At 42.4% G+C, this 26,605-nt stretch overlaps 1 protein-coding gene across 1 annotated transcript in view; it reads left to right on the top strand.

The window, feature by feature from the left end:
• foxp2 (forkhead box P2) overlaps nt 1-26,605 on the top strand; it is a 163,193-nt gene that overhangs the window by 80,630 nt on the left and 55,958 nt on the right. Inside the window, exon 3 of the mRNA XM_063006393.1 lies at nt 13,092-13,181. Within this exon, the coding sequence (XP_062862463.1) occupies nt 13,092-13,181 (90 nt within the window). The remainder of the gene's footprint in view (nt 1-13,091; nt 13,182-26,605) is intronic.

The raw sequence follows: 26,605 nt of genomic DNA, 5'->3' as shown, positions 1-26,605 counted from the left end.
AAGAGCAGTAATTAATTTTTACACTGTTACATGTGCTCTATACATTGAAATTTTCGGCATTTAGCGGAAGCTTTTATCCAAAGCGACTTACAGTATACAGCCTAAGCAATTAAGACAGCGGCAACCTGGCAGTTGTAGGGTTTAAACCAGCGACCTTCTACTTACCAGTCCAGTATCTTAACCGCTAGGCTACAACTGCATCTTGCTTCCTCTGTACTGCTGATGACATCCACTCCTGACCTAGTAGAGCCGTGACTATCACACGCCCCCCTCTGACACATGTGCAGTACCTGACCACATCTTTTCACCTGCATAAGTTCATATGGCACTCAGTATCGCTTACGGAGAGTTATGCACTTATCCCCGTTATCCCTTGTCTCTGTGCAGGTGACACTGACATTGCATCAGTTATAAAGAATTCTCTTCAGTAACTCACCACCGGATGAGCCAATTAACGTCCGTTTAGCCATCCCAGCCTGCCAGTAGCAGAACTGAGATTCGAACCTTTGAGTTTGAGATGTGCTAGCGTGTCTTACCGCTGCGCCACCTTAAAAAGCCAGTTTAGTGAACATACGGTGCACCATGTACTGTTGAATTTAAATGGTGTTGTAATGTTCTCTATCTAGATAGTAAAAATAAGTCATTGGAGCTACTGGTTTAAAATATTTTTTTCTACCGTGTTAAGGGTGGCCAAATTTCAGTCTTGGCAAATCCACATATGACAGATTATACTGGATACTTACTTTTACTACTATAATGTAGCCTGATGTTGTTTCTGTGCTATATCCAGACTACGTGTTAATAATCGCCACAGCGGATCATTCAGTGGCACACATTTTATTTTAGCCAGGCCTGGTACAGGCACAAATCGCACTAACAAGTGACTTCTGAACGGCTAGGCTGTTCAGCCACCCATCTCCCCTCACAGACACAGCCAATCATGCCTGTGAATACATCTGACATGGTGGCTCGGTGGGTAGCACTGTCACCTTACAGCAAAAAGGTCTTGGATTTGATTCCCAGGTGGAGGGGTCCAGGTCCTTTCTGTGTGGAGTTTGCATGTTCTCCTCGTGTCTGTGTGGGTTTTCTCCCACAGTCCAAAGACATGCAAGTGAGGTGAATTGGAGATACAAAATTGTCTATCAGTCCTGTCATGAATGTAACGAAAGTGTGTAAAACATGATGTAAAAATCCTAATACACAAACAACACAGCAGAAGGGTCCTGGGTTCGATTTCCAGGCCGAGTGGTCTGGGTCCTTTCTGTGTGGAGTTTGCATGTTCTCCTCGTGTCTGTGTGGGTGTCCTCCGGGAGCTCCATTTTCCTCCCCAGTCCAAAGACATGCAAGTGAGTCCAAGACTGTTTGATATTAAACTTGAACTGATGAATCTTGTGCAACCAGTAACTACCTGTCCTGTCATGAATGCAACCAAAGTGTGTAAAACATGACATTAAAAATCCTAATAAATAAACGTCCGACAGGCCGATAGCATTAATCTAGCATGATTTACGGCTGCGGTAAACAAATCATTTAGTTTGCTACGCATCTCTGCTTTATGCATTTACTACCTGAATGAATCTAATTATATTGTAGTAGCAGTAATTAGCACCATTAGTGTTGATTGGAACCATTCTCTTTTCCCTCCCTCTATTTGTTGCTGTATTACTATGGGTTACAGATGTTGTTTCGAGTGCTGGGCCCCTACTGCCTAATTCTCTCCACAGGTTGCTGGCAACACAGTAAACTATTATACGTGCTCCTTCACATACGTGCGGCGTGCGTTCACCAAAGCCATCCATAACAGCGTCTGCTCGAGGTGGGAAGCGGATGAATGTTTGTGCTTGCACTGAACGATGGAAGCCTGTTCTTTTCAGCCTGTTTTTGCTGGCAGGACTTCGACAGTGTGAGCCTGCTGGAGTCACACGTACAAATACACTAGCACACATACACACACACACACACACACACGTGCACAGATTTACCCTGATGGGCTGAACAGACCCATGTTTTGTCTTTACACATTCGGAAAAATAGGTGTGAGGTTACACAACGAGGCTTTGTTTTGCCCTCGATTTGGTAGTCTAAATGCACCACTTCCTAGGGTGCATGGGTAGAAATGAGCGAATTCATGTGCTGTTCACCAGGGAGGACGGCACGATGCCTGTCTGTTTACAGTGGCAGAAAGTTAATATAAATTTTCATCAGAAGGGGAAGTTTACACTATGATTCTATTTGTCCTTCATTATTAGCACCTGAGACTGGGCTGGGGAAGCATAATTGTCTACAGACACAGGCCAAATAGATGCAAGGGAAAGGCAAATAAGCACAACCCAAAATAATTTTATGGTTGTGCGTTACAATCCCTCTCGCCGGGATTCTTAATCTAGAAAATCAATAAACAAGTCGAGAGAGAAAGAAAGGTGGTGCTGGTTGGGTGATTGGGGGGGGGGGGGGGAGGGGGTCTTAGAGCATCCAGTCAGGGCGAATACATAAACAAGAAATGGAGGCGTTGGAGGATCAAGTGGAAGATTAAGAGAGAGAAAGAGAAAAGTGCAGAGAAAGGAAGCGAATGTAAAAGGGAAAGTGGTAGGAACAGCCAGCGCTACACACAGAAGCCCATTGTTCTGCTGGTTAGCTCAAGCTCCGGCCCGCAGTCCAGGCAGATTCTCCACGGACCGGCCAACGCACCGCACACTCTGTTGATTTATTAAGTCATACATAAAAATGCTCATTATCCCCACGTCCTTTTCTCTTGTCTGGGAAGCGTGACATTCAGCTGGAGAGAAAAAACATGCAGAAAAACCAGCCTGCTTCTGGAAACGCTCTGACATCTATTCTCCCGTGGCCTCTTAATCACCCTCGCTGTTTTCCTTATTCTCTTTCTCACTTTTGAACTGTATTTTTCTCCTTTTTCCCCTTTTTAGTGTGTCCAATTGCCCGATTGCATCATTCTTTCTCTCCACCAATGCCGATCCCCTCTCTGATTGAGGAGAACGAAGCTAACCCACGCCCCCTCCGACACGTGGGCAGCAGCCGTATGCATTTTGTCACCTACACTTTGACGAGTGCAGTTCAGATCAGCACTGTGTACGGAGAGACACACCCTGACAAGCACTCTTTTCCCGTCTCTGTGCAGGTGGCATCAATCAGCCAGCAGAAGTCGCAATTGCATTAGTTATGAGAGAGTCCCTATCCGGCTTTAATATCTCAACCCTATCTGAACAACAGGCCAATCGTGGTTCATGTGGCCGCTCAGCCCAGCCAGCAGGCAGAGCTGAGATTTGATACGATGTATACAAGATCCCAGCTCTGGTGTTCATCGTGTGTTTTTTTTCTTTTTTTTTTTCTTCTCTGCTCCTCCACTGCCAGGCATTCAAAGGAGGCATCATGCAACATCATGCAACTCTGATGCCACTCGGTTGGATTCATTGCCAAAAAATGGATGGAATTGTTCCCAACAGCCTGAAGTTGTGTGCTTTTTAAAATTTCAGTACGTTACATTCTTGAGTGACTTGGCTCAGCGTCAGACTCCCGTGTCTCAAGCATGCTTACATAACAATGCAGTGTCAATATTGTAGCACGGAGGTTTTGACCCTATATCCACCCAGACTGTCCAGGCCACCAGCCAATCGCCTCAGGATTGTTTGCTTTAACTGTTTGTTCCTTGTTTTCCATGGCACAGCTCCTCCTGGCTTTATGAAAGGTCGGAGTTCTCAGACTGTGTGTTTCCATCCTGTGAACGGATAAGCGAGTTGGCCATGTTCGCCCTCTATACAGTTCCAGTGTTTTTATGTTGGCTGGGATTATATGTATAGTTGGATCATAAAATTAAAGCCGTGTCTGCTGAACCTGCAATCTTTTATAAGCAACAGTGCTCAGTGCCTAGGTTCTTGGGGTTCAAATCCCAGGCTGGGCTCACAAATACACAAATCAGTGCACCTTAGTGCCAGTCCCAAGCTCGGAAAAATAGGATGGAAGCATCAGGAAGGCCACCCGGTGTTAAAACTGTGCCAAATCAAATATGTGGATCCCCTGTGGCAACCCCTAAAAGGAACTGCCGAAAGAAATCGTCCATTTATTCAAAAGCAATGTTGGCAGACTTGCTTCTTTGTCACTTAACCCTTTAATGGTCTGGAGCCCTTTAATGGACCTCAACCATTGGTTGAGCTTACTTTAAGTCTAAATAATTGGGTAAATATAAGCTGTATTTAAATAATCTTTTTTGGGCCGTATTTACTTCTTGGTTGACGTGTGTTAAACTCAGAAATGTTGGTAGATGACACTGTGGTTTTAAGAAAACAGGCTTTCTAACCTCTATGTCAACTTGAAGCTAGCAGCTGAAAAATCATTCATGAAGGGTTTGAGGCTCATTGTAAAATTACTGTGTGCAATAGTTAAAATTATATATATTTTTAACATTATTTTCTTGGTGAGACCATTGAAGGTTTGAAGATGTTGAAGAGCCACCCTTACTTCAGTCCAATTCCTTCCATTGAAACAGGTAGCATCACGATTAAGAAAGTTTTGATGTGTCAGCAGGTTTATGTTACATGCCATGAGTTACACACCTGATTCAAGACTAGAGCTGTTGTTCTGATTGGATCTGTGTGTACTCAGGTGGTGCAGCCGTCTATTACCCTAGCCCACCCTATAACCCTACCACTGCCATCTAAGTTTGAACCTCAGCGGTATTATCAGCTGGACAGGCATCCACACAGACATGATTGGCTATGTCTGTGTGGGATGTTGCCTCACAGCAAGAAGGTCCTGGGTTTGATTCCCAGGTGGAGTTTGCATGTTCTCCCCATGTCTGCGTGGGTTTCCTCTGGGAGCTCTGGTTTCCTCACACAGTCCAAAGACATGCAAGTGAGGTTAATTGGAGATTGTTAGTGACTGTGTTTGACATTAAACCTGAACCAGTAACTACCGGTCCTGTCATGACTGTAACCAAAGTGTATAAAACATGACGGTAAAATACTAATAATGAATAAAATAAATGTCTAGGTGGGGTGTTGTTAGATTGCATGTACACAATGTCACAATGGGCTGCTTTCACTCCATCATTCAGGAGACAGGAATGACGTGTCCTATTTAGAGAGCATTGCCATTGATGCTCTTATGGATTCCCAAACAAGGATGGCTAGGGCATACAGTGGGGTCAAAAAGTATTTAGTCAGCCACTGATTGTGCAGGTTCTCCTACTTAGAAAGATGAGAGAGGTCTGTAATTTTCATCATAGGTACACTTCAACTATGAGAGACAAAATGAGAAGAAAAAAAATCCAGGAAATCACATTGTAGGATTTTTAAAGAATTTATTTGTAAATTATGGTGGAAAATAAGTATTTGGTCAATAACAAACAAGCAAGATTTCTGGCTCTCACAGACCTGTAACTTCTTCTTTAAGAAGCTCTTCTGTCCTCCACTCGTTACCTGTATTAATGGCACCTGTTTGACCTCGTTATCTGTATAAAAGACACCTGTCCACAGCCTCAAACAGTCAGACTCCAAACTCAACCATGGCCAAGACCAAAGAGCTGTCGAAGGACACCAGGAAGAAAATTGTAGACCTGCACCAGGCTGGGAAGAGTGAATCTACAATAGGCAAGCAGGTTGGTGTGAATAAATTGTAAGAAAATGGAAGACCATTGATAATCTCCCTTGGGGTCAAGATCTCATCCCCTGGGGTCAAAATGATCATGAGAACGGTGAGCAAAAATCCCAGAACTACACAGAGGGACCTGATGAATGACCTGCAGAGAGCTGGGACCAAAGTAAAAAGGCTACCATCAGTAACACACTACGCCGAGAGGGACTCAAATCCTGCAGTGCCAGGCGTGTCCCCCTGCTTAAGCCAGTACATGTCCAGACCCGTCTGAAGTTTGCCAGAGAGCATATGGATGATCCAGAAGAGGATTGGGAGAATATCATGTGGTCAGATGAAACCAAAATGGAACTTTTTGGTAAAAACTCAACTCGTCGTGTTTGGAGGAAGAAGAAGAACCCAAGAACACCATACCTACTGTGAAGCATGGTGGTGGAAACATCATGCTTTGGGGCTGTTTTTCTGCAAAGGGGACAGGACGACTGATCCGTGTTAAGAGAAGAATGAACGGGGCCATGTATCGTGAGTTTTTAAGCCAAAACCTCCTTCCATCAGTGAGAGCATTGAAGATGGAACGTGGCTGGGTCTTCCAGCATGACAATGATCCCAAACACACCGCTCGGGCAACGAAGGAGTGGCTCCGTAAAAAGCATTTCAAGGTCCTGGAGTGGCCTAGCCAGTCTCCAGACCTCAACCCCACAGAAAATTTGTGGAGTCCGTGTTGCCCAGCGACAGCCCCAAAACATCACTGCTCTAGAGGAGATCTGCATGGAGGAATGGGCCAAAATACCAGCTACAGTGTGTGCAAACCTGGTGAAGACTTACAGGAAACGTTTCACCTCTGTCATTGCCAACAAAGGTTATGTTACAAAGAATTGAGTTGAACTTTTGTTATTGACCAAATACTTATTTTCCACCATAATTTACAAATAAATTCTTTAAAAATCCTACAATGTGATTTCCTGGATTTTTTTTTCTCATTTTGTCTCTCATAGTTGAAGTGTACCTATGATGAAAATACAGACCTTTCTCATCTTTCTAAGTAGGAGAACTTGCACAATCAGTGGCTGACTAAATACCTTTTGGCCCCACTGTATGTCCAGTTGCAAACTCATCCAAAATAGTACGGCAGACACTTTTTTGTTGGTGCCAGCACATGATTAATACAGCCTGAGAAATTACAGAATCCACAACCATCCCAAAGGCAGAATTTCATTAGGCTTGAAACTTAGTTTCAGAAACAATTATAGCTGTTTATCTCCTTTTATAATAATAAGAGGCCTGTGTGATCACTTCCTGTCTGCTTTATTGACCTTGTCATCCCCAAGAATCCACATCGCTTGTGTATTATGTATTTTCTTCTCACACAAGTCAACTAGCTCTGACCCTCAGGAGGTAATTCATCTTGCACGCTATATCATCCCTGTTTGTGTTTTGTTTTAATATGTTTAGTCACAGCTATGCAGGCTGTATGGGGGTATTAAGGAGCGGTACAAGTGGTGGTCTGGAAGAACAGTGACGTGTTTGTAATGATGTGCCAAACTGCGGCTTACTGCTAATTTATTTCATGCTTGTTTTAGACCAAGAAACGGTTCTCACAAAGGTGCTTTGTGATGTGTTTTTTATTACCACTGTATTAAGTCTAAACACAGACCATACGAAGGTGGGGGGGATAGCTGACATGTGTTCCTTTCACCCGTCTCTCGCTGCCTCTCCGGTGAGCTCTGCTCGGCTGTTAACGTAGCCTGTATAAACATTCGTGTTTCTCCGAGTTGTCCGTATCGGCTTTCTTCTGACCTCACTATCTGAAACCAATTACGGCAGATCCATTTGGGCCGAAACTTATTTTCATAAGGATCCCGAGCCGCAGCGTGCTCGCGTCCCGGCGTGTAGGTGGACGCGGGTGTGTACGCGCATGTGGGTGTACGCCAATGTGTTTCTTTTCTCTGGGTCCTCGGAGATGGATATCAACATCAAACATGTTCCTGAGGACCTTGTTATTTATGTTCCAGCCAGGGATCCTGAGCTCGTAGCTCTGAGGAATGCAGCACATTGTGCTGTTTATACAATGTGTGCATTAATGGATGGCAGCAGCAGCGGGCATTGCTAGCAGACTGTAACACAGGTTGGAATCCAGGTTTTTTGGGCGTTTGGGCTTTCAACGAAGTTATGGTGTGTAGTTTAGGTTTTACCTCAGTGCTGAAGTTTCATGATAGCTGATGGAGCTTTGTGCATACCTCTATGTGGGACCTCCTCCGCTTTGGTCGGCCTGCCTACGTCAGCAGGGATGAATATTAAGAGCAGATCTCTGGAGCTCAGAGGGTTAAGGGCCTTGCTCAAAGGCCCAACAGTGGCTGCATGACAGAGCTGGATTTGAACTCTCAACCTTTCAGTTGATAGCCCAAAGCTCTACCCAATAGCATGCCTTTTACAATAGACATTGTCTCAAAGCAATTTTACAGAATCCAGGACTGACAGAGCAAAATACCCTGTTGAGCAAGCCAAGGGCGACAGTGACTTAGTGAACCAGACTCAGCAGGGACCCCCATCCTCATTGGGTGGCCTGGAGAGTCAATTAAACCCCACGAGACCCTGCAGTCACATTAAAAGGACATTAAATTTTGACTTTGTTATGCCTTATTCTGCTTAACTTAGACCTGTTGTCCCCATTAGAGGACACTTTTGTCTGCCAAAAGTACTAGACAATAAATTAGGTAAAAAACAAGATAAAAAGTGCTTAAGAAAAATCAAAGCTTGATCTAGTACTAGTATAAAAGGTTTAAGAAGAAAACTATCTTCTAGCACCAGTGACTTGAATAGGACACGTGCTAAACAGTTGATCAACCCAGCACTGGGCAACACATTCACACAATTATTTATTTAATTCATGCAGTCAATCCACCAGTCCACCTTATGCATGTGTGGGAAAGTCTGAGGAAACCAGAGTACCCAGAGAAAACCTTACAGTGGTTCCAGTGACCAAAATTAAGTATCACAACCAGGTTGCCAGAACATCTGCTGCTGCCACCAGATTCACCAAGTTTATTCTGTAAAGCATCACAATATGCAAATTATGTTGTCATATTTTCCAGAGCAGTAACTTAACAATGCTTACTAAATATAAGCAGGAATACATTTGAAGAGCATATCAGTTAATCAGGAAACGGTCATTTTATAGCATCAGGTGCTAAAACAGAGTGTGTTCTTGCATAGAGCTTGAATGCTAAAGCTGTTAAACTCTTCTATAACGTACCACACTTCTGTACCCGAACCCTTATTGAATGACTTCTTTGACTTTGCCCTTCACCCAAGGACAGCGAGTCTGTATTGATCTCAGCTCAGATAAACATTTTCCCTCTGCTAATTGTTGTGCTAAGCCCATTAGGCGTCCGACAAAGCCCCACAATCACAATCAACGCTTGGATGGGCGTGAAATCTCCTGCAATTTACAATCTCCACCACGAATCTCCACCAGTAATGACTCGAGACTTGGAGCAAGTTTGGATGTTGCTTGGAAGTCACTCATGCGTCTAAAGGCTCAGCGAGCACCAGAACCAATCAATCAATTCAACATTAAAAAGACCAATGAGGAATACAGACAATTTCTCCAGACTCCAGACATTTGATAGGCAGCATCAGCAGACCCTTGGGATATGTGCAATACAGTGATATGACAGAGATACAACAAACTTCTAACCACACTGTTTAGTAACACAAAGAGCGTAAATTAAATGTTTAATATCACTACTGGTGTTGTGCCTAAATGGTAAAATCTTTACTGCTGCTGCTGTATTGTATATATACGTATTTTACATCATACAGTGTGTAATGTATCTTTATTCATTTTTAAATGAATTTTGCGTATTCACTGGTATTGCCACAATATGCTCAAGTCATTTACATGTAAGGCATTTAGTTTAGACACTTTTATCCAAAGCATCCTATAATTGTGACCAAATGTAAATCAAGCAGATGAGGATTAAGGGTCTTGCTCAGGATCCAACATGGCAACTTGGCGGTGACTTGAACCAGCAACCCTCTGATTATCAGTTTAGTATAGAATAGACTAGAATAGAATGCCTTTATTTCTCATATATTCATATACAAATGCAACAAAATTATTTCTTTGCACATCCTAACTTGTTTGAATGCTGGGATCAGACCGCAGGGTCAGCCATTGTACGGCACTTCTGGAGCCAAGACGGTTAAGGGCTTTTTATACTTTTATGCCTTAATATATAAGGACTTAATTGTTGTGTGTATTTTATGGTTTTAGTGTGTATTTGGCAGCATGTCACACACACACATATGTATGAAGTTGCATAGAAAATTCTGTTGTATTTTAATTGCAATGACAATAAAGGGATTTATTTATTTTATTTTTTTAATTTATTTATGTAATTGTTGAACTTGTAGCTGATTTTTTTCTTTTTAATTACAGATACATTTATCAATAGCTTTATTCTCTCAATGCCATTTTATTAAAACTAAACATTGCAATTCACGTTATGTATCATCAAATGTCTCCAAGTACAGAATTTTTGGCCACACACTCCTGACTTCAGGTATAAGTGGAGGTTGTGAAGAATGCCGTCCCAGCGTCTCTGCAGGCCACGCCGGTGGCTGCATGACGCGCATGTGTGTGAGGAGACAGATCGATGCTGTTAGGACCCAGCGCCACTCTGTTGTGTTTGTTTACCGGGGGCTCCGTGAGCCTGGCTCCTCCGAGCCTTCTCCAGACAGACAGTGGCAGCTCCTCGTTCTCTCTTTTCATAATTGATCAGGGGGATGGCTGCCTTCCCAGAGGGTTAAGACATGGCAACTCTCTCTCTCTCCCTCTGTCTCGCTCGCTCGCCTCACTCTCTCCACAACACCATTCTTCCTCTCTGGTCCTGTTTGCTCAGCATCTCAATGCACTAGTTCAAACATTGTTTTCACCAGCTGGCAGAGCAATGCCATATGCACATCCTGTCAAGGCAGCTGTTGTCATGGATACAGGCAAGCAGCAGAAAATAAAACAAGCTCTTGAATCTGCAAGACAAAGTGTCACTTTTTATCCAAGGCAGTGTTTCTTTTCCATCTCTACACCTCAGATCGTTTTTCTCTGCACCTGAAGAGACACCTGTGAACGTATTGTTTTGTTTAGGAGTATTTTTGGCTGTTGTTGCTCTGATTTGGTAGACATAGTTTGCAAATAACATATCACAATACTTGACAACAATATGCACTTGTATATGCACTGTTCTGCACAGTTATACCAGGCTGACAAACAACTATACTGATATAAAATATCAGTTCCAAATATAGTTCCACACATTTTTAAATCCCCTATTAATCCATGTAAAGAATTTAAGCTGCTACAGGTGATGAGCAGGGTGGTAAACTTCAACATCCCACTAAAATAAAATAGTAAAAAGTCTTATCATAGCCATCATACTACATTTCTATAAAATGTATATTTACAACATATTAGATCTCCTACATTCTCCCCCTAGCAACTCCAACCACCCTCACTTGTCACTTAACGTATCATATCTTTAGCTATTCCAACAAAATGAATAAATAAACTATCATGGACCACAGTTTTGTTGGTTAAAGCTATTATAACCAATCAAATTAAGGCTTACGCAAGTGATGGCGACTTGCATTTGCGTTCATGGGTTTAAACTGTTACCTTTTCGGTTTGTAATTGTAAGAATAGAACGCCTTGATTTGTCATATGTACCATGAAATGATTCTTCTGCATATACCAGCTTATTTAAATGCTAGGTCAGAGCGCAGGGTCAGCCACTGTACGGCGACCATGGAGCTGAGAGGGTTAAGGGCCTTGCTCAAGGGCACAACAGTGGCAAACCTGGGATTTGAACTTTCAGTCTTCCAATTGATAGCCAATAACTCTACCCACTAGGCTACCCCTGTCTTTTATATGTTGCCCATATACATTGATCAGCCATAACATTAAAACCACATCCTTGTTTCTATACTTACTGTCCATTTTATCAGCTCCACTTACCATATAGAAGCACTTTGTAGTCCATCTGTTTCTCTGCATGCTTTGTTAGCCCCCTTTCATGCTGTTCTTCAATGGTCAGGACCACCACAGAGCAGGTATTGTTTAGGTGGTGGATGATTCTCAGCACTGCAGTGACACTGACATGGTGGTGGATGAGTGGATCAGACACAGCAGCGCTGCTGGAGTTTTTAAAATACCGTGTTCACTCACTGGCCACTCTATTAGACACATGTATAATCTATATGTATACACGTGTATACTTAAAACTTTGTGGACATCCGACCTTGAGCTCTAGGTCACGCCATTCCAAATTCATGTGCATTATTAAAGAATAAAACTCAAACAGCATTTACTCTTATATTTTCTGGGATTTTTGGGGCCATTCAGGCCAAAGAGCATTTGTGAGGTCAGGGTGGGGTTGGATGAGAAGATCTGGCTCACAGTCACCAATCCAATTCATTCCAAAAGTGTTTAGTGGAGTTGAGGGCAGGGCTCACAGGGCCAGAAAGATCATTTATATATTATTAATTTGACACACCTGTTGGCAGTGGGTGTGGCTAAAACACCTGTGTTCAGTGATTTGCTGGGGTTTCTACATACTTTTATCCATACAGTGCATGATGTCTAAATTGGCTGTGAAAACAAACAAGCAAGAAAAGTGCATATCACTTACACTTACTAAAGTGTAATAGTCATGTCACACATGGACAGTGCTTGTTGTGTAGGGATCTGTCAACTCTCAGCACTAAATAAAGGGTACAGTCGTAAAGAGTGGTAACCTTAGTGCCACCTTACTAGGATCTTATAGCAGGCAAGGGTTTGGGTAAAGTACTAAGATAACACCTTGCATCCTTCTTCTGCCAACCCTCCCTCTCAGTCTTTGCCATTTTTGGAACGTCAGGTAGCGGTTTTCCCCTCCAAGAAGGCACAGTAGGCAGTCGGCATGATTAGGCCCAGAAAGCCCATTTTCTCCTCCTCTGCTCATAAGCAGCACTAATGCAGAGTGTAAAACCTCGGCTCCTTGTTAATTCACTCCTAAGGTAATCTGATGTTGATTTTGTCAACTTTAATTACAGCTTGTAGGAACACTTCACATCGCCTGCCTCTACTTCAAATTGATATTATGAATATGCAAATGGGCTGGTAATTTGCAGAGAAGTGGGTATTTCAGTTGAGCACACACTAGACAGGTCAATTCTACTGACGCGCTCACTGGTTTTTTATCCCCCCCTCACACACACACACACACACTCCACGGGTACTTTAGAAAAACTGTATTTATTCTTCATCACGGCTCATGAAAAATGTAGAATGTTTGCCCGGTGTTCCAGGCTTCACTTTCATAAAAACAACAAAAATAGGTAGGACTTGTGGGACTCTATCGGCTCTTTTCTTTAGTGTCAACGGTGCCGTCGGACCTCAGAAAGACAAAAAGAAATCTAATTTCGCCTCTCTCTTTCTACTCTCTTTGCAGGCCCTTCAAGCAGCAAGGCAATTACTCTTACAGCAACCAGGCAGCGGCCTGAAGTCTCCAAAGAACAACGACAAACAGCGTCCACTGCAGGTGAGCGGCTCCTGTTAATCTCTTAAGTCCATCCATAATACATGGCGCTCGCAAAAAAAGATTTCCTCTGTTCCACCAGTCTGTTTGATTTGGCAATGTAATTCTGGACTTGTCACTGAAACTCTCAATCTGTCAGGTCTGCCCTTCTCTCAAACACACACACACACACACTTATACACTTGGGTTGGTTTTAAATTCATTTCTCGTTTTAGTCTTTTTAAGTAAAAAGTATTTTTAATCAAAAGATGAAAGCAACAGTGTTTGTTTATAAGGATTTTAATGTCATGTTTTACACTTTGGTTACATTCATGACAGTTCAGTTCACAAGTTTATTGTCAAACACAGTCATGGACAATTTAGTATCTCCAATTCACCTCACTTGCATGTCTTTAGACTGTGGGAAGAAACCGGAGCACCCAGAGGAAAACCACACAGACACAGGGAGAACATGCAAAGTCCACACAGAAAGGACCCGGACCGGCCCACCTGGGGATCGAACCCAGGACCTTCTTGCTGTGAGGCGACAGTGGAATTAATGAGTCGAACGCAACCTTTAAACTGCAGATTCAGCTTGGAAACATTTGGAATAAATCATCTGTGTAAAAAATAAACCCTTTAATTTGTTATTAATAAGAAATATTACTAACAAAATATATTTTTTTAAAATTCTGTCACTTCTGTGCTTTCTGTGTGGAGTTTGCATGTTCTTCACGTGTCTGCATGGTTTTCCTCTGGAAGCTCCGGTTTTCTCCTACATTCAAAGACATGCAAGTGAGGTGAATTAGAGATACAAAATTGTCCAAGACTGTGTTTGACATTAAAAACTTGAACTGATACATCGTATCGTATCTCAGCTCTGCCATCCGGCTGGGCTGAGCGGCCACATGAACAACAATTGGCTGTTTTTCAGAGATGGGATGAGCTGGACCAGGGTTCCTCATAACTGGTGCAATTACGACCTCCTGCTGGCTGATTGATGGCGCCTGCACAGAGTTGGGGAATAATGCTGATCAGGGTGTGGCTCTCCATGCTCAAGGCTGATCCATATATGAACTTGCTTCGTGCAGGTGAAAAGATGCAGTCTGTACTGCACGTGTTGGAGGGGGCGTGTGTCAGTTTTGAAGCTCCTCAGTCAGCAGTGGAGGGTTGTATCGTTAGAGGTGAAGCGTAACGCAATCAGGGTAATTGGATACGACTAGATTAGGAGAGAAAATTGGGTGACAAATCGGAGAAAAAGAGGGAAAAAAAACTTGAACTGATAAATCTTGTGTAACCTGTCATGAATGTTATCAAAGTGTATAAAAAAAAATCACAATAAAATCATAGCCGTTTAGGTGGCACAGCGGTAAAAACACATGCTGTTCACCAGAGCTGGGATCTCGAATACATCGTATCGAATCTTGGCTCTGCCTGCCGGCTGAGGCTGAGCGGCCACACGAACAACGGTTGGCCTGTTGTTCAGATAAGGGGCGGGACTAAGCCGGATGGGGACTCTCTCTCAGACTACTACGATTATGACCTCTGCTGGCTGGTTGGTGGTGCCTGCACGGAGATGGGGAAGGAGTGCGTAAGAGGGTGTGGCTCTCCGTACACAGCGCTGTACTGCACTGCACTCGTCAAGTGTAGGTGATAAGATGTTCGATTGCTGTGCACGTGTCGGAGGGAGCGTGGAGCAGCCTCGTCCTCCCCAATCAGGAGTAGGGACCAGCATTAGTGACAGGATGACTGACTGGCAGAAATTGGATGCGCTAAAGTGGGAGAAAAAGGGGGAGAAAATTTTTTGTAAAAATAAAATACAATAAAATCATAAATTCCTAATAAAATAAAATGAATTGTGAGTAATTCTGATATTTTGTGTAAAAAATAGTAGTTTACACATCCTACATAATTAGCATATCAATTAAATCATATCTGTTCTGTCTGCTGTTTAGAAGGCAAAAAATGCTTGCTAAGCAAGATGAACCATAAAGCTAAACACAGTGTGTGTGTGATTATGCTAATATACATGCTATCTAGAAAAAAATCCTGCCACAAACAGATTGATTAATGGGAGGTTTACGTTGGGAATAAAAAACGCTTGCATGACTGGCAGCCAGCAGAAGGCGTTTGTATAATGTAGTGTATTCTAACTAGCTGCCATTTGAACTCCTGTGAGATAATTTGCCATATTGATTCCTGCAGCGCTCTATTTCTGTTGTCAGTGATTTGATAAAGGTCACGCAGCATTGTGCATGATGCTTTTCTTCTTACTAGAGCTGTTTACTCCATCCCTGTCACAGAAACTCTCCCGCCGTAGCTTTCAACACAAACGCAGCCTTCATTTTCCCGCTCAGCATTATGTAAGCGCTTGACATGCCGGGCTCTGTGTTTTTAGGTTCAAGCTGAAGTGTGAGAGTGCGCGCACTTCCCCTGCTAATAAGTGCTATAAGGGATTAGTGGTTTACCTCATTACTACTCTGTACATTTAATTAAAAAAGGGGGAAACTGCCGTGAACCCTCGTTGTTAATATTTTCACAGAGTATAACAATGGCGACACCTTCCATGTGAGTCACACCCCCGGTCTGACTAATTATGTAGTAGTGAAAGATAAGCTTGGCAAAGGGTGCGAACACATCTCTCATAGGGATCAGTCACATTATTCAGATTGCATGTCAGGTCGTGTTTTACCAAAATGGGCATAAACAGCACTGGTTCACTAAAACAGTCAAGTAGAAGGGGTCTGGTTACCTGCCATGGGGGGTTCTTTCTTTTATTAGGATTTTAAAGTCATGTTTTACACTCTTCAGTTACATGATAGAAACTGTAGTTACTCATTACACAAGATTCATCAGTACCGAACACAGTCATGGACAATTTTTGTATATACAATTCAGCTCACTTGCATGTCTTTGGACTGTGGGAGGAAACCGGAGCACCCGGAGGAAACCCACGCAGACATGGGGAAAACAAGCAAACTCCACATAGAAAGGACCTGGACCACCCCACCTGGGGATCGAACCCGGGACCTTCTTGCTGTGAGGTGACAGTGCTACCCACTTAGCCACCGTGCCGCCCGGAGAGGTGGGGGGGGAGATAACTGCACCATGAATAATAAGAATAACTGCCCCATGAATCTTGTGTTCTTAGGTTACTAAGAATAACTTCACCATCCAAGAGGTAAAGAAGGTTTTAAAATTTTCTGATAAACAAAGCAGATTCAGATTTTTTAAAAAGTGCCGTCACACAGCTAGCAAGGGTGAGAACTGGGCATAAAGAATATAGAACATAGATCATACATGGTGAGTAAATGCAGTTTCAGCATGTTTCTTTCTTTTACATTGTACTGGTTCATTTTTTTATTATTATTTTAAAATTACTGTACATTATCAATCAGGCAGGGTGTGGTAGGACTTTTTTCCTAATCAACAGATTTGGTTCAATTCGTCAGCCAGTGACACTGACTATAAGTGCTAATACGTTAGAAAGAATACTATGGACCAAATTGACCAACCATGGACAGAAGGCAGAGTATACATTACATTTGCCTTTTTTAAAATTAAAATGTTGACAGTTGTGGAAAACTACAGCATTGGGCAAATTGCGCATCAGATTAGTGTCCGTCTTTTGCACATGCAATCAGCTAGAAACACCATAATAATAGCATGGTGGCTTGGTGGGTAGCACTGTCGCCTCACAGCATGAAGGTCCTGAGTTCGATTCCCAGTTGAAGCGGTTCAGGTCCTTTCTGTATGGAGTTTGCATGTTCTCCCTGTGTCTGTGTGGGTTTCCTCCGGGAGCTCCGGTTTCCCCCTACAGTCCAAAGTGAGGTTAATTGTAGATGACTGTGTTTGACATTAAACTACCTGTCATGAATGTAACCAAAGTGTGTAAAACATGATGTTATAATCCTAATTAAATAATAAAGTAAGAAACAACAATCATTCTGCTAGGGTCCAAAAATCTATTTGCACAGACACCACCATATTTATTTGAAAAATGCAGTCCTTCCTAAAGTCTGTTCATAAATCGGCCTTCTTACTGATATTATTACAGTGGTACCTTGAACCTCAGCGTCAATTGGTTCTGGCATTGAAAAGGCATTGAGTTTCAAGGTATTTTTTCCCATAAGGATGTATGGGAAACCTGTTAATGTGTTCCATGGTTTTGTGGGCTTACATATATTTTAGGGGGCGGCACAGCTGCTCACAGCAAGAAGGTCCTGGGTTTGATCTCCAGGTGGGGCGGTCCGGGTCCTTTCTGTGTGGAGTTTGCATGTTCTCCCCGTGTCTGCGTGGGTTTACTCCGGGAGCTCCGGTTTCCTCCCACAGTCCAAAGACATGTGAGGTGAATTGGAGATACAAAATTGTCCATGACTGTGTTTGATATAACCTTGTGAACTGATGATTCTTGTGTAATGAGTAACTACCGTTTCTGTCATGAATGTAACCAAAAGTGTAAAACATGACATTAAAATCCTAATAAATAAACAAACAATATATTTTAGGCTAATGTTAAAAAAAGGGGTTGTTTTGACACTTATACACTGAAAATAACACAAATATAATATAAAAACACTGAAATTAAAAGCTGATTCTTACAATTTCTTACAACCCCGAGCTGTAACACAAGTTTAAAGTGAAACAGTGAGGAAAATCCAGCTAAACACAGATACATGTGGAGCTGATTCCTCTCATATGCACACTTTGATGACGTTTTACCGTACTGCTCAAGCCGAGCGCTGAACAAAGCAACTGTTCATTGTTAATTTGAAATTAAATTAATAAATGTAAAAAAAAAAACTGAAAATGTTGAGTTCACGTTGAGGTACAAAATTGTCGATGAAGGACGTTGAGTTTTAAAGATTTTAAGTTTAGGGGACGTTAAGTTACAAGGTACCTCTCTGTATTATATCGGGTTTTTATACATGCTGGTCTTTAGTAAATCAGGGTCGTTGAACTCATCACTACAAATGTACATTTGTTTTCCAAAATGTATAACATTGTATATACTGTATTTTCCATCAGACATTAGCACTGAAACACAAGTGGAGCCAGATGAGGTATTGAATATGCTCAGCCTATTGAATTTCCCCAGTGCTGTGTATACTTAGAGAATAGATTCCAGGCACACAGAGTGACTGCAAATTAGCACACACACAGCACAATACTTCAGATGAGGCAGAGCAATATTGGTTGAAGAACAACTGTTGGGCTAGAAATGAGGATCTGATTCTAATAACACCCGAGAACAGTAAATATTTAATATTTACATTTGCTTACTGCTTCCTTGCCTCATGTTAGCCGTACGAGTCAATATGAATCGGGAACTTGTCGAGTCATGTCTACAAGCTGTATTTAATGAGTACTGGTGGGTCTTGCTAAATTAACGTCTTTAGATTTCAGTATTAGTGGGCTGCAGGCATTGGGAAAGAAACTTTTAGACTAGGGCCTGGTCTCTATAAGGTTCATATTTTGAATGTCATAAGTACATCAACATTGTTAATAAGGAACTGATTGCATGCAAAATCTTTCCTTTTATTTGGTAAAAATAATACAGATGTATCTACCTGTTGCTTTTTACACTGATCAGGCATTACCACTGTTCCTTCCTTGGACCACTTTTGATAGATACTGACCACTGCAGACCGGGAACATCCCACAAGAGCTGCAGTTTTGGAGATCTAGCCATCACAATTTGGCCCTTGTCAAACTCACTCAAATCCTTACGCTTGCCCATTTCTCCTGCTATTAACACATCAATTTTGAGGATATAATGTTCACTTGCTGCCTAATATATATATCCCACCCACTAATAGGTGCCAAGATGAAGAGATAATCAGTGTTATTCACTTCACCTGTCAGTGGTCATAATGTTATGCTTGCTCGGTGTGGGGTGGGGATCCCGATCGCATCATAGGAGAGCATATTCGTCTGACATACGCTCCCTTTGATGTATGCACAGTCCACGCACCTCCTCTTACTCACCAATACTTCGGTGGACTCGCACATGAGGCCAGTCTTGTGTTGGACACTGATCTCCACATTCCTCTATTTCTGTACAGGCACCTCAGGGTACTAACCTGGGTCCTTACACAGCGTCAAAGACCCCACTCATGCCAATCGTGCCTACTGGGGGCACCCAGTCGACCATAAATATGTATTTTCTATGCTAATTGAGGTCCCAAAATCATTAGTACAAGTTTTGTCTCAATATATGAAATGCATGGAACAGTGGTCTCTTTGTCAAGGCTAGAAAGAAAATCAAACTGTCACCTTGTGCTAAAAAACAGGTATTTTATTTATAAAAAGGAAAAGGTTAATGCACACTGTCCACGGTAGAGTGAGCTTTACATGCAAGAAGCATTTAGAAATGCTTTAGAACTTTTACCTTCCTATACAAGTGTATGTAACCTTTTAACTTCAAATGTAACTACTGAACAAACAGACATTAACATTAGTTCCTTTCTTTAATATTCCTCATTCCATGTTTATTTCATTTCATTCCAAGCATCTAATGTTGGAAAAAGACAAACATTTTATTACAGGAAGAAAAAAAAGACTTAGCACATGCAAGCAGAGCTTTAGGCTTTAAATCTTATTATTTATTTATTATCTATTTTATTTACACCTCAATGCGCATTGCCTAAATTGAACTGCAATGTTCTAGCACTTGCTCAGCAGTGTGTAAGTTCACCTCATTTAAGTAAACGAAAGTCTGTGAGGACACTGACAAATCCCAGCGTTTTCTTCTCAGGAGGAAGGAAAACCATCCATACATCACATCCCATAAATTATTTACCGCGCTGGCATCTAAGTGCCGCGGCGTGCAGTTTTAATTACTCGTATTAGTGTCTAAAGGCTCTCGTCTGACTAATTCCAGCCGCCGTTGCATCTCAGGCTGTTGACGTGCACACAAGCTGCTTTTCCACATTTGCGTAATGTGACAGGTCTATTATTACCCAGTAAGCCCACGGGAGCACTCAATAAACACCTATTTCTCTCCCGTAAATCCCTGCGCCTTCGCCACACTGCTTACAAGGATTTCCCAAGGCACACAACAGCCCTCTCGCATCTCTGTAGCTCTCACCGCATCGGCAATATCTCCTCCGCGTTCTCTACACTGACATTTAAAACACAAATAAAACAGCGGCGGGGATGAAAAGGGAAGGCGGATTACAGGGAGGCCACACGCCTGACAGTAGTGTCCCTGCCAGATCAGCTCACTTGTCATTCTGCATTTCTAAGCGTGTTGGCTTGTTTGCCGTTCTCTATGGTGGCACCTAATCATCTCATCCTGGTTACTGTGGTGGCAATTAAAAGTGCCAGAGCCAGAGCTGACACATGTAAGGTATAAATATGAATATGAATTCACAATGCAGGCTGGCACAGTCCACTCCAGAATTATTGGCACACCAGTAACTGTTTATCCCGATGACTGTGAACACTGGGTGCAAGTTTATTGCAGTGCTATTACATACTTGAACACTTTGAAGTTACCAATGAGAATCCAGACCCACATGGATGCTGGGAAGATGTAGCCTAGTGGTTAAGGTACTGGACCAGTGATCAGAGGGTCGCTGGTTCAAGCCCCACCACTGCTGTTGGGCAATAGCTAGCACTTTATTAAACACTTTTGCCTCCATACTTTTTGACGAAGATGGTTTTGGAGGCAAAAATCCACCAAAAAGATGGTGCTTTTATGCCAACAAATGATTTTTTTTGGCTTAACTTATCTCCCGGCTGGCCTGGGAACGCCTGGGCATTCCATTGGAGGAGCTGGTAGAGGTTTCGGGGGACAGTTGCTTGCCCTGTTGCCCCTGAGACCCTGATATGGATAAGCGGAGATGATAATAATGATGAGACCTTCTATGGTAAGATGAGACAAAAGTAGAGCTCTTTGCCAACTCAAGTGCAAATGTTAAGTAGGGTGGAGCTGTAATGTTCCAGGATATTGTTCCCAAATGCCATAAGACTAGATAAGATGGATTGTATTATGGATTCCATGACATACTACCATACATTTGGTGACCTCTGCCAAGCTAAACACTTGAATTCATGTGGCCTAATGGTAGGAGCCACACCTGAATTCCTGGGTTTAAATCCCAGACTAGGATCACAAACACTGATGGCACTTGGCACCAGTCTGAGGGTAGTTGTAGCCTAGTGGTTAAGGTACTGGGCTAGTAATCGAAAGGTCACTGGTTCAAGCTGCTGGTTGTGTAGAGCAGTAGCTTAGTGGTTAAGGTTTTGAATAAAACCAATTTTAAGCAGCAGAATAATCAAAAAATATATAACAAACATTTAATGACAACAGAATTAGACTTTTAGTCTGAGCACCCCAGGCCTCTGGCCTTATACGTGTGGGTTGAGCTGAAGAAAACAGGTCCACAAGGGAGGATCTAGGATCCTGAAGGGTCAATACTGGTTCTGTATTAAAAAGTGTTTTCACATTTCTAGCTTTCATCAAGCATTATATGTGTCACAAACCATCAAAGGCTGATGTGTCCATTTTTATATGAATAAAATGTATTTAAATTCTTAAAATAAATGTTTAGTGAATTCACCAGGCGAATTGCCTGTCTTTACCAAGGGTGCCCAGATTTCTAGAGCAGACTATGTGTTGGGGGTTGTGTGATCAAGCAAAGCCTTCTGGATGTGTGTAAAGAGGGTGCGCTGACCCCTGCCCTGGTCACAGCAGGGCCTGTGAGTGCTACCAGTGCCACCGTTGAGCCATTAACAAGGTAAAGAAACACAAAGAGAGCACGAACAAAAGGGATTTGAGCCCGAGAGCTCACAGACATGCCATGTTTCCATGGACGAAAGGAACTGCCTCTGGACATCCTGACCTTTGGTTAAGTCGAGATCCGAACTCAGTAAGCAAATACTCCATACGCTTTTCAGTTTTTTTGCACTCCTCTTTATGCATGGATTCCTTTCTACAGAGTCGGATAAGCAAACCGGCACGCATTTCTGGATGAAAGGAAAGCACAGGAGTGCATGATGTCCCACCCAATCGTTCCGTGAGCACTGGGCCATCTTCAGGGTGTCACCGTTTTAAAGGTCATCTCATCAAAGCATGCTCCATGTTCCTTAAAATTCATCTGCTTAGCCCTCCAACTGGAACCATGTGAAAAAGAGAATCTATACAGACTTATGCTCACATTAACATTTATTAACACCAGCTCTCCAAGGAGAAGAGATGTAGAAATAAAGTTGTTCCATGTGAAAAGTGCCCTTTTTTTTACGCCGTCTGTGGAAATTCTACATGAAGTTGTAGTCTATAGTGTACAGTTATAGTACAAAATAACCTTTTAATATTTATTTAAACATTATTATAAGTGATAACAGTATAGGTCTATATATCTGAAACAAAACCCAAGTATTTTTGTGGAGTCAATATTTAATACTATAATTTACCTTGCTCATATACGTCTCCTTTTTTTAGGTGGACCAGAAATCAGTATCTAAGACCAAGACCAAGACCTTACCCGGGCTTAAAACCAACTTTCAAACTTTCTGAAATGTGTTTACACCCCAAATTCAACACATTTCAGAAAGTTTGAAAGCTGGTTTTAAGCCCGGGTAAGGTCTTGGTCTTAGGTACTAATTTCTGGTCCACCTAAAAAAAAACAGGAATGACATGGTGGTACTGCTAGAAGGGGGGTGCCACACAGCAACATGGGTTCTGGGGATCTGGGTTTGATCCTTGCATCCTGTCGCTGTCTGTGAGAAGTTCCACAGGTTCTGTTTGGGTTGCCTCTGGCTCTTTGTGTGTGTTTTTTCCACTAGGTCTCTTTGTGGGTCTTTCAGGGTGGGTTTCCTCTGGGTCCTACAGGTTGGGTTACAACTGGATCTCTCTGGGTGCGTTTTCTCTGGATCTTACTGGTTTGGTTCCCTCTTAATCGCTCTGTTTGGGTTTTGTCCGGATCCCTCTGGTTGGGTTTCCTCTTGATCTCTCTGTTTGGGTTTTGTCTGGATCCCTCTGGTTGGGTTCCCTCTTGATCGCTCTGTTTGGGGTTTCTCTCGATTTTACTGGTTGGGTTCCCTCTTGATCACTCTGTTTGGGTTTTCTCGGGATCTCTCTGATTGGGTTCCTTCTTGATTGCTATGTTTGGGTTTTGTCTGGATCACTCTGATTGGGTTCCCTCTTGATCCCTACATTTGGGTTTTGTCCGGATCCCTCTGGTTGGGTTCCCTCTTGATCTCTCTGTTTGGGTTTTGTCCGGATCCCTCTGGTTGGGTTTTGTCTGGATCCCTCTGGTTGGGTTCCCTCTTGATCACTGTGTTTGGGTTTTCTCTGGATTCCTCAGTTTGGGTTTTTCTTGATTCCTATGTTTGGGTTTCTTCTGAATCCCTTTGTCTGGATTTCCTCTAGCTTTCTTTTTGTGGGCTTCCTTAGGGTACTCAAGGGTCATTTCCTTTCACCTAAAAACAAGTGTAGGATGAACTGACTACCATAAACCTCCCCTAGGTGCAGAAAAATGAGTATTATGTGACACCCTATGACATGGTACCCTGATTAAAGTGTATTATTTAAAAATTAAAAAAAGATTTTAATTTGAAAGCTGTCTAGTTTAGCGTCCATGCAGTGCTTTATTGTTTTTTTAAGCTTGTTATCTACAATTGGTCGTGCTCGATACATACAGAAAGTTTTCTTATTAACTTTCAAATAATATTTGTGATAAAGCCATATTATATACTGTTAAATATCATGACAAATGACCGATTCTTGGGCTAATACAAGCAAAATACCTGATTTTACTGTTTTCTTGCTTTAAAAATGCTTAAAACAATAATTTAAATGTATTAGAAAATGTTTTCTTGGCCAAAAATTATTCTTGGTTAAAAAACGAGAGCAGCTTTTGAAAGTTCAAATCTTTAGCATATTTCTCTAAAGTTATTTCTTCCAATCCCAGAGAGAAAAAATTCAGCAGGATAGATTGCGAAGGACAGCATGCAGAGTCGGTCATTGTGATGCAAAAGTAGTTAAAGTACAACCCCGCGGCAGGAAAGGGGAAAAAAAAGTGATCCACGGTGTCCCCGCTTTGATGTAGTAGCAGCAACAAATTTACCTTCTGACAGAAGATTCATGGCAGCAATAAACGAGTTCTAGCGGCCCTTACACATGCAATCTGATTTCTCTGGCCAGGGTGTTAATTGGATCCTAACTGGCAGATCTGATATGTGTAGCCCGGTGGAGAGAAGTCTCTCCAAATGATGAACTAGAATTCGCCGGGCCGCTTGAAGCTCATGTAATTTACCGCGTGTCATTTGATGAGGAGTCGGATCCGACGTTCTCCCTATTACCTGTGACATCAGAGAGAGAGCCAGAGCGGGGGAAGATTTTCAGAAATTTCCATGAATGCTACACGGTGCACCTCTTTAATTGTGGCCAGCGCAGACACGAGTTAAAAAAAAAAAACTCAATTCAAAAGTACGGAAAGGCACAAGCACGTTCAGGCCTCGCTTCATCTCGCGTGACGCAAGATCAAGAGCACTTGCTCGGCTAGCCGGAGTTCATTCATATTTGAAAGCTTTTGCTTCTGTTCTTCATCCCTGCCTTCTTTTCTTTTTTTTAAGACTTATTACGCTCCCCGGAAGGCACCGCCAGGCTGGCACGGAGGCCTCCGTGTGTAGTACGTACACATCTACACATCTGCCTTCCATGGATTGATGGGAACGAACACATGATTATCTACATGGAGATTAATCTGCGCGGAGGGTCTATTGTATTACCGTTGCCCTTCCAGTGCTTCTAACACAGAGCTACATGCACCTTATCATCACTTTAAATGCATTACTTCCCATCGGTGTTACTCAGCCACACAATAAATTGATTTGGGAAATCGTTCTGTAATCTACTTAACTCTGCTTAACTCCGGTCGTGAGGATCACCCGCATTGATCTTCTAATCCGAATGATCTTTAAGTGTGTATGTACATGTGTGTGTGTGTGTGTGTGTGTGTGAGAGCGGGAGAATCTTGTTGGTAGGCAGTTGTAACCTAGTGGTTAAGGTACTAGACTTGTAAGCAGAAGGCTGCTGGTTTAAACCCCACCACTGTTGGGCCCTTGAGCAAGGCCCTTAACCCTCAATTACTTGTATACTGTCGCTTTGGATAAAAGCGTCTGCTAAATGCCAAAAATTTAAATGTGTTAATGTCCTTGTTGCTGTCTGTATTGGCATGTACATTGGTGCTAGGGCTGACCTGACCATAACCAATGGTCAGCTATAACAACAGCTCTTCTGACGTTTATCTGAGGGAATTTGTGCTTATTCAAAAATCAAAAAAGCATTTGTATAGCTGGGCACTGATGTCCATCAAGGAAGCCTCAATTGATGTTCTAGTTCATTCCAAAGCTGATCAGTGGGGCAGAGGTCTGTGCAGACCACTGGGCAGTTCTTCATAAACTTTGCTTTGTCCACAGGGGCACAGTCATGCTGGAAGAGGAAAGGCCCTTCCCTAAATTCCCTAAATGATTTATTACACTTGTTAGCAAATATTGTGGATGAAACATATAAGTTCCAAAATTAGAAGGGGTGTCCTAATACTTTTGTCCATATAGTGTAAACCAATATAGTTCATTCACACACAGGGACAATTTAAAACAGCCAGCCACTATTTACTGTTTATCTTTGTAGAATGTTTATTTTATTTTCACCACTACTTTATCCTGATCAGGGTCACGGTGGGTCCAGTTACACTGGGTCCAAGGCAGGTACACACTCCAGAAAGGGAGGTCTTGAGCAAGGTCCTCAATCTTAATCAGACATAGCCTACTGTCACCTCACAGCAAGAAGTTCCTGGGTTTGATTCCCAGGTGGAGCGGTCGGGGTCCTTTCTGTGTGGAGTTTGCATGTTCTCCCATGTCTGCGTGGGTTTCCGCCAACAGTCCAAAGACGTGCAAGTGAGTTGAACTGGAGATACAAAATTGTCCATGACTGTGTTTGACATTAAAGGACTTGAACTGATTAATCTTGTGTAACCAGTGTGTAAAGTATGACATTAAGATAAGATAAGATAAGATAATCCTTTATTAGTCCCACAGTGGGGAAATTCACTGTATTAGAATCTTAATACAGTAATTAAATAAATAAATCAGACATAGCCAATCATGTCTCTGCAGATGCCAACCTGAGCATTAATGCGATTACTGAATTAGTATTAGTATTGGCTTATGTTCGTACCAATAATTAAGAAACAAAAAGAAAGATCTGGACATTCCTAATTGAGAGTCCACTTTGCCGTATTGTAAACCTCGGTTTGGTGGTATCAAGGTAAAACAGCTGTACTCTGAACAAAGCCTGACCAGCCATGGCTATTAATTACAGTGAAGCAGCAGTGTCAGCTCGGCACAAGTTGTGAGGTCAGGAGCTTGGTGGAGGGTCTGACTTTAGGACCTGCTGTCCCAGGAGTTTGGGATTAAGATGAATTTTAAGGTGGTGA

This window comes from Trichomycterus rosablanca, chromosome 1 (genome assembly GCF_030014385.1).
Source record: "Trichomycterus rosablanca isolate fTriRos1 chromosome 1, fTriRos1.hap1, whole genome shotgun sequence".
NCBI classification, from domain to species: Eukaryota; Metazoa; Chordata; class Actinopteri; order Siluriformes; family Trichomycteridae; genus Trichomycterus; species Trichomycterus rosablanca.
Note: the sequence above shows the minus strand (reverse complement) of the source record. Positions and strands in the feature narration are given on the sequence as shown.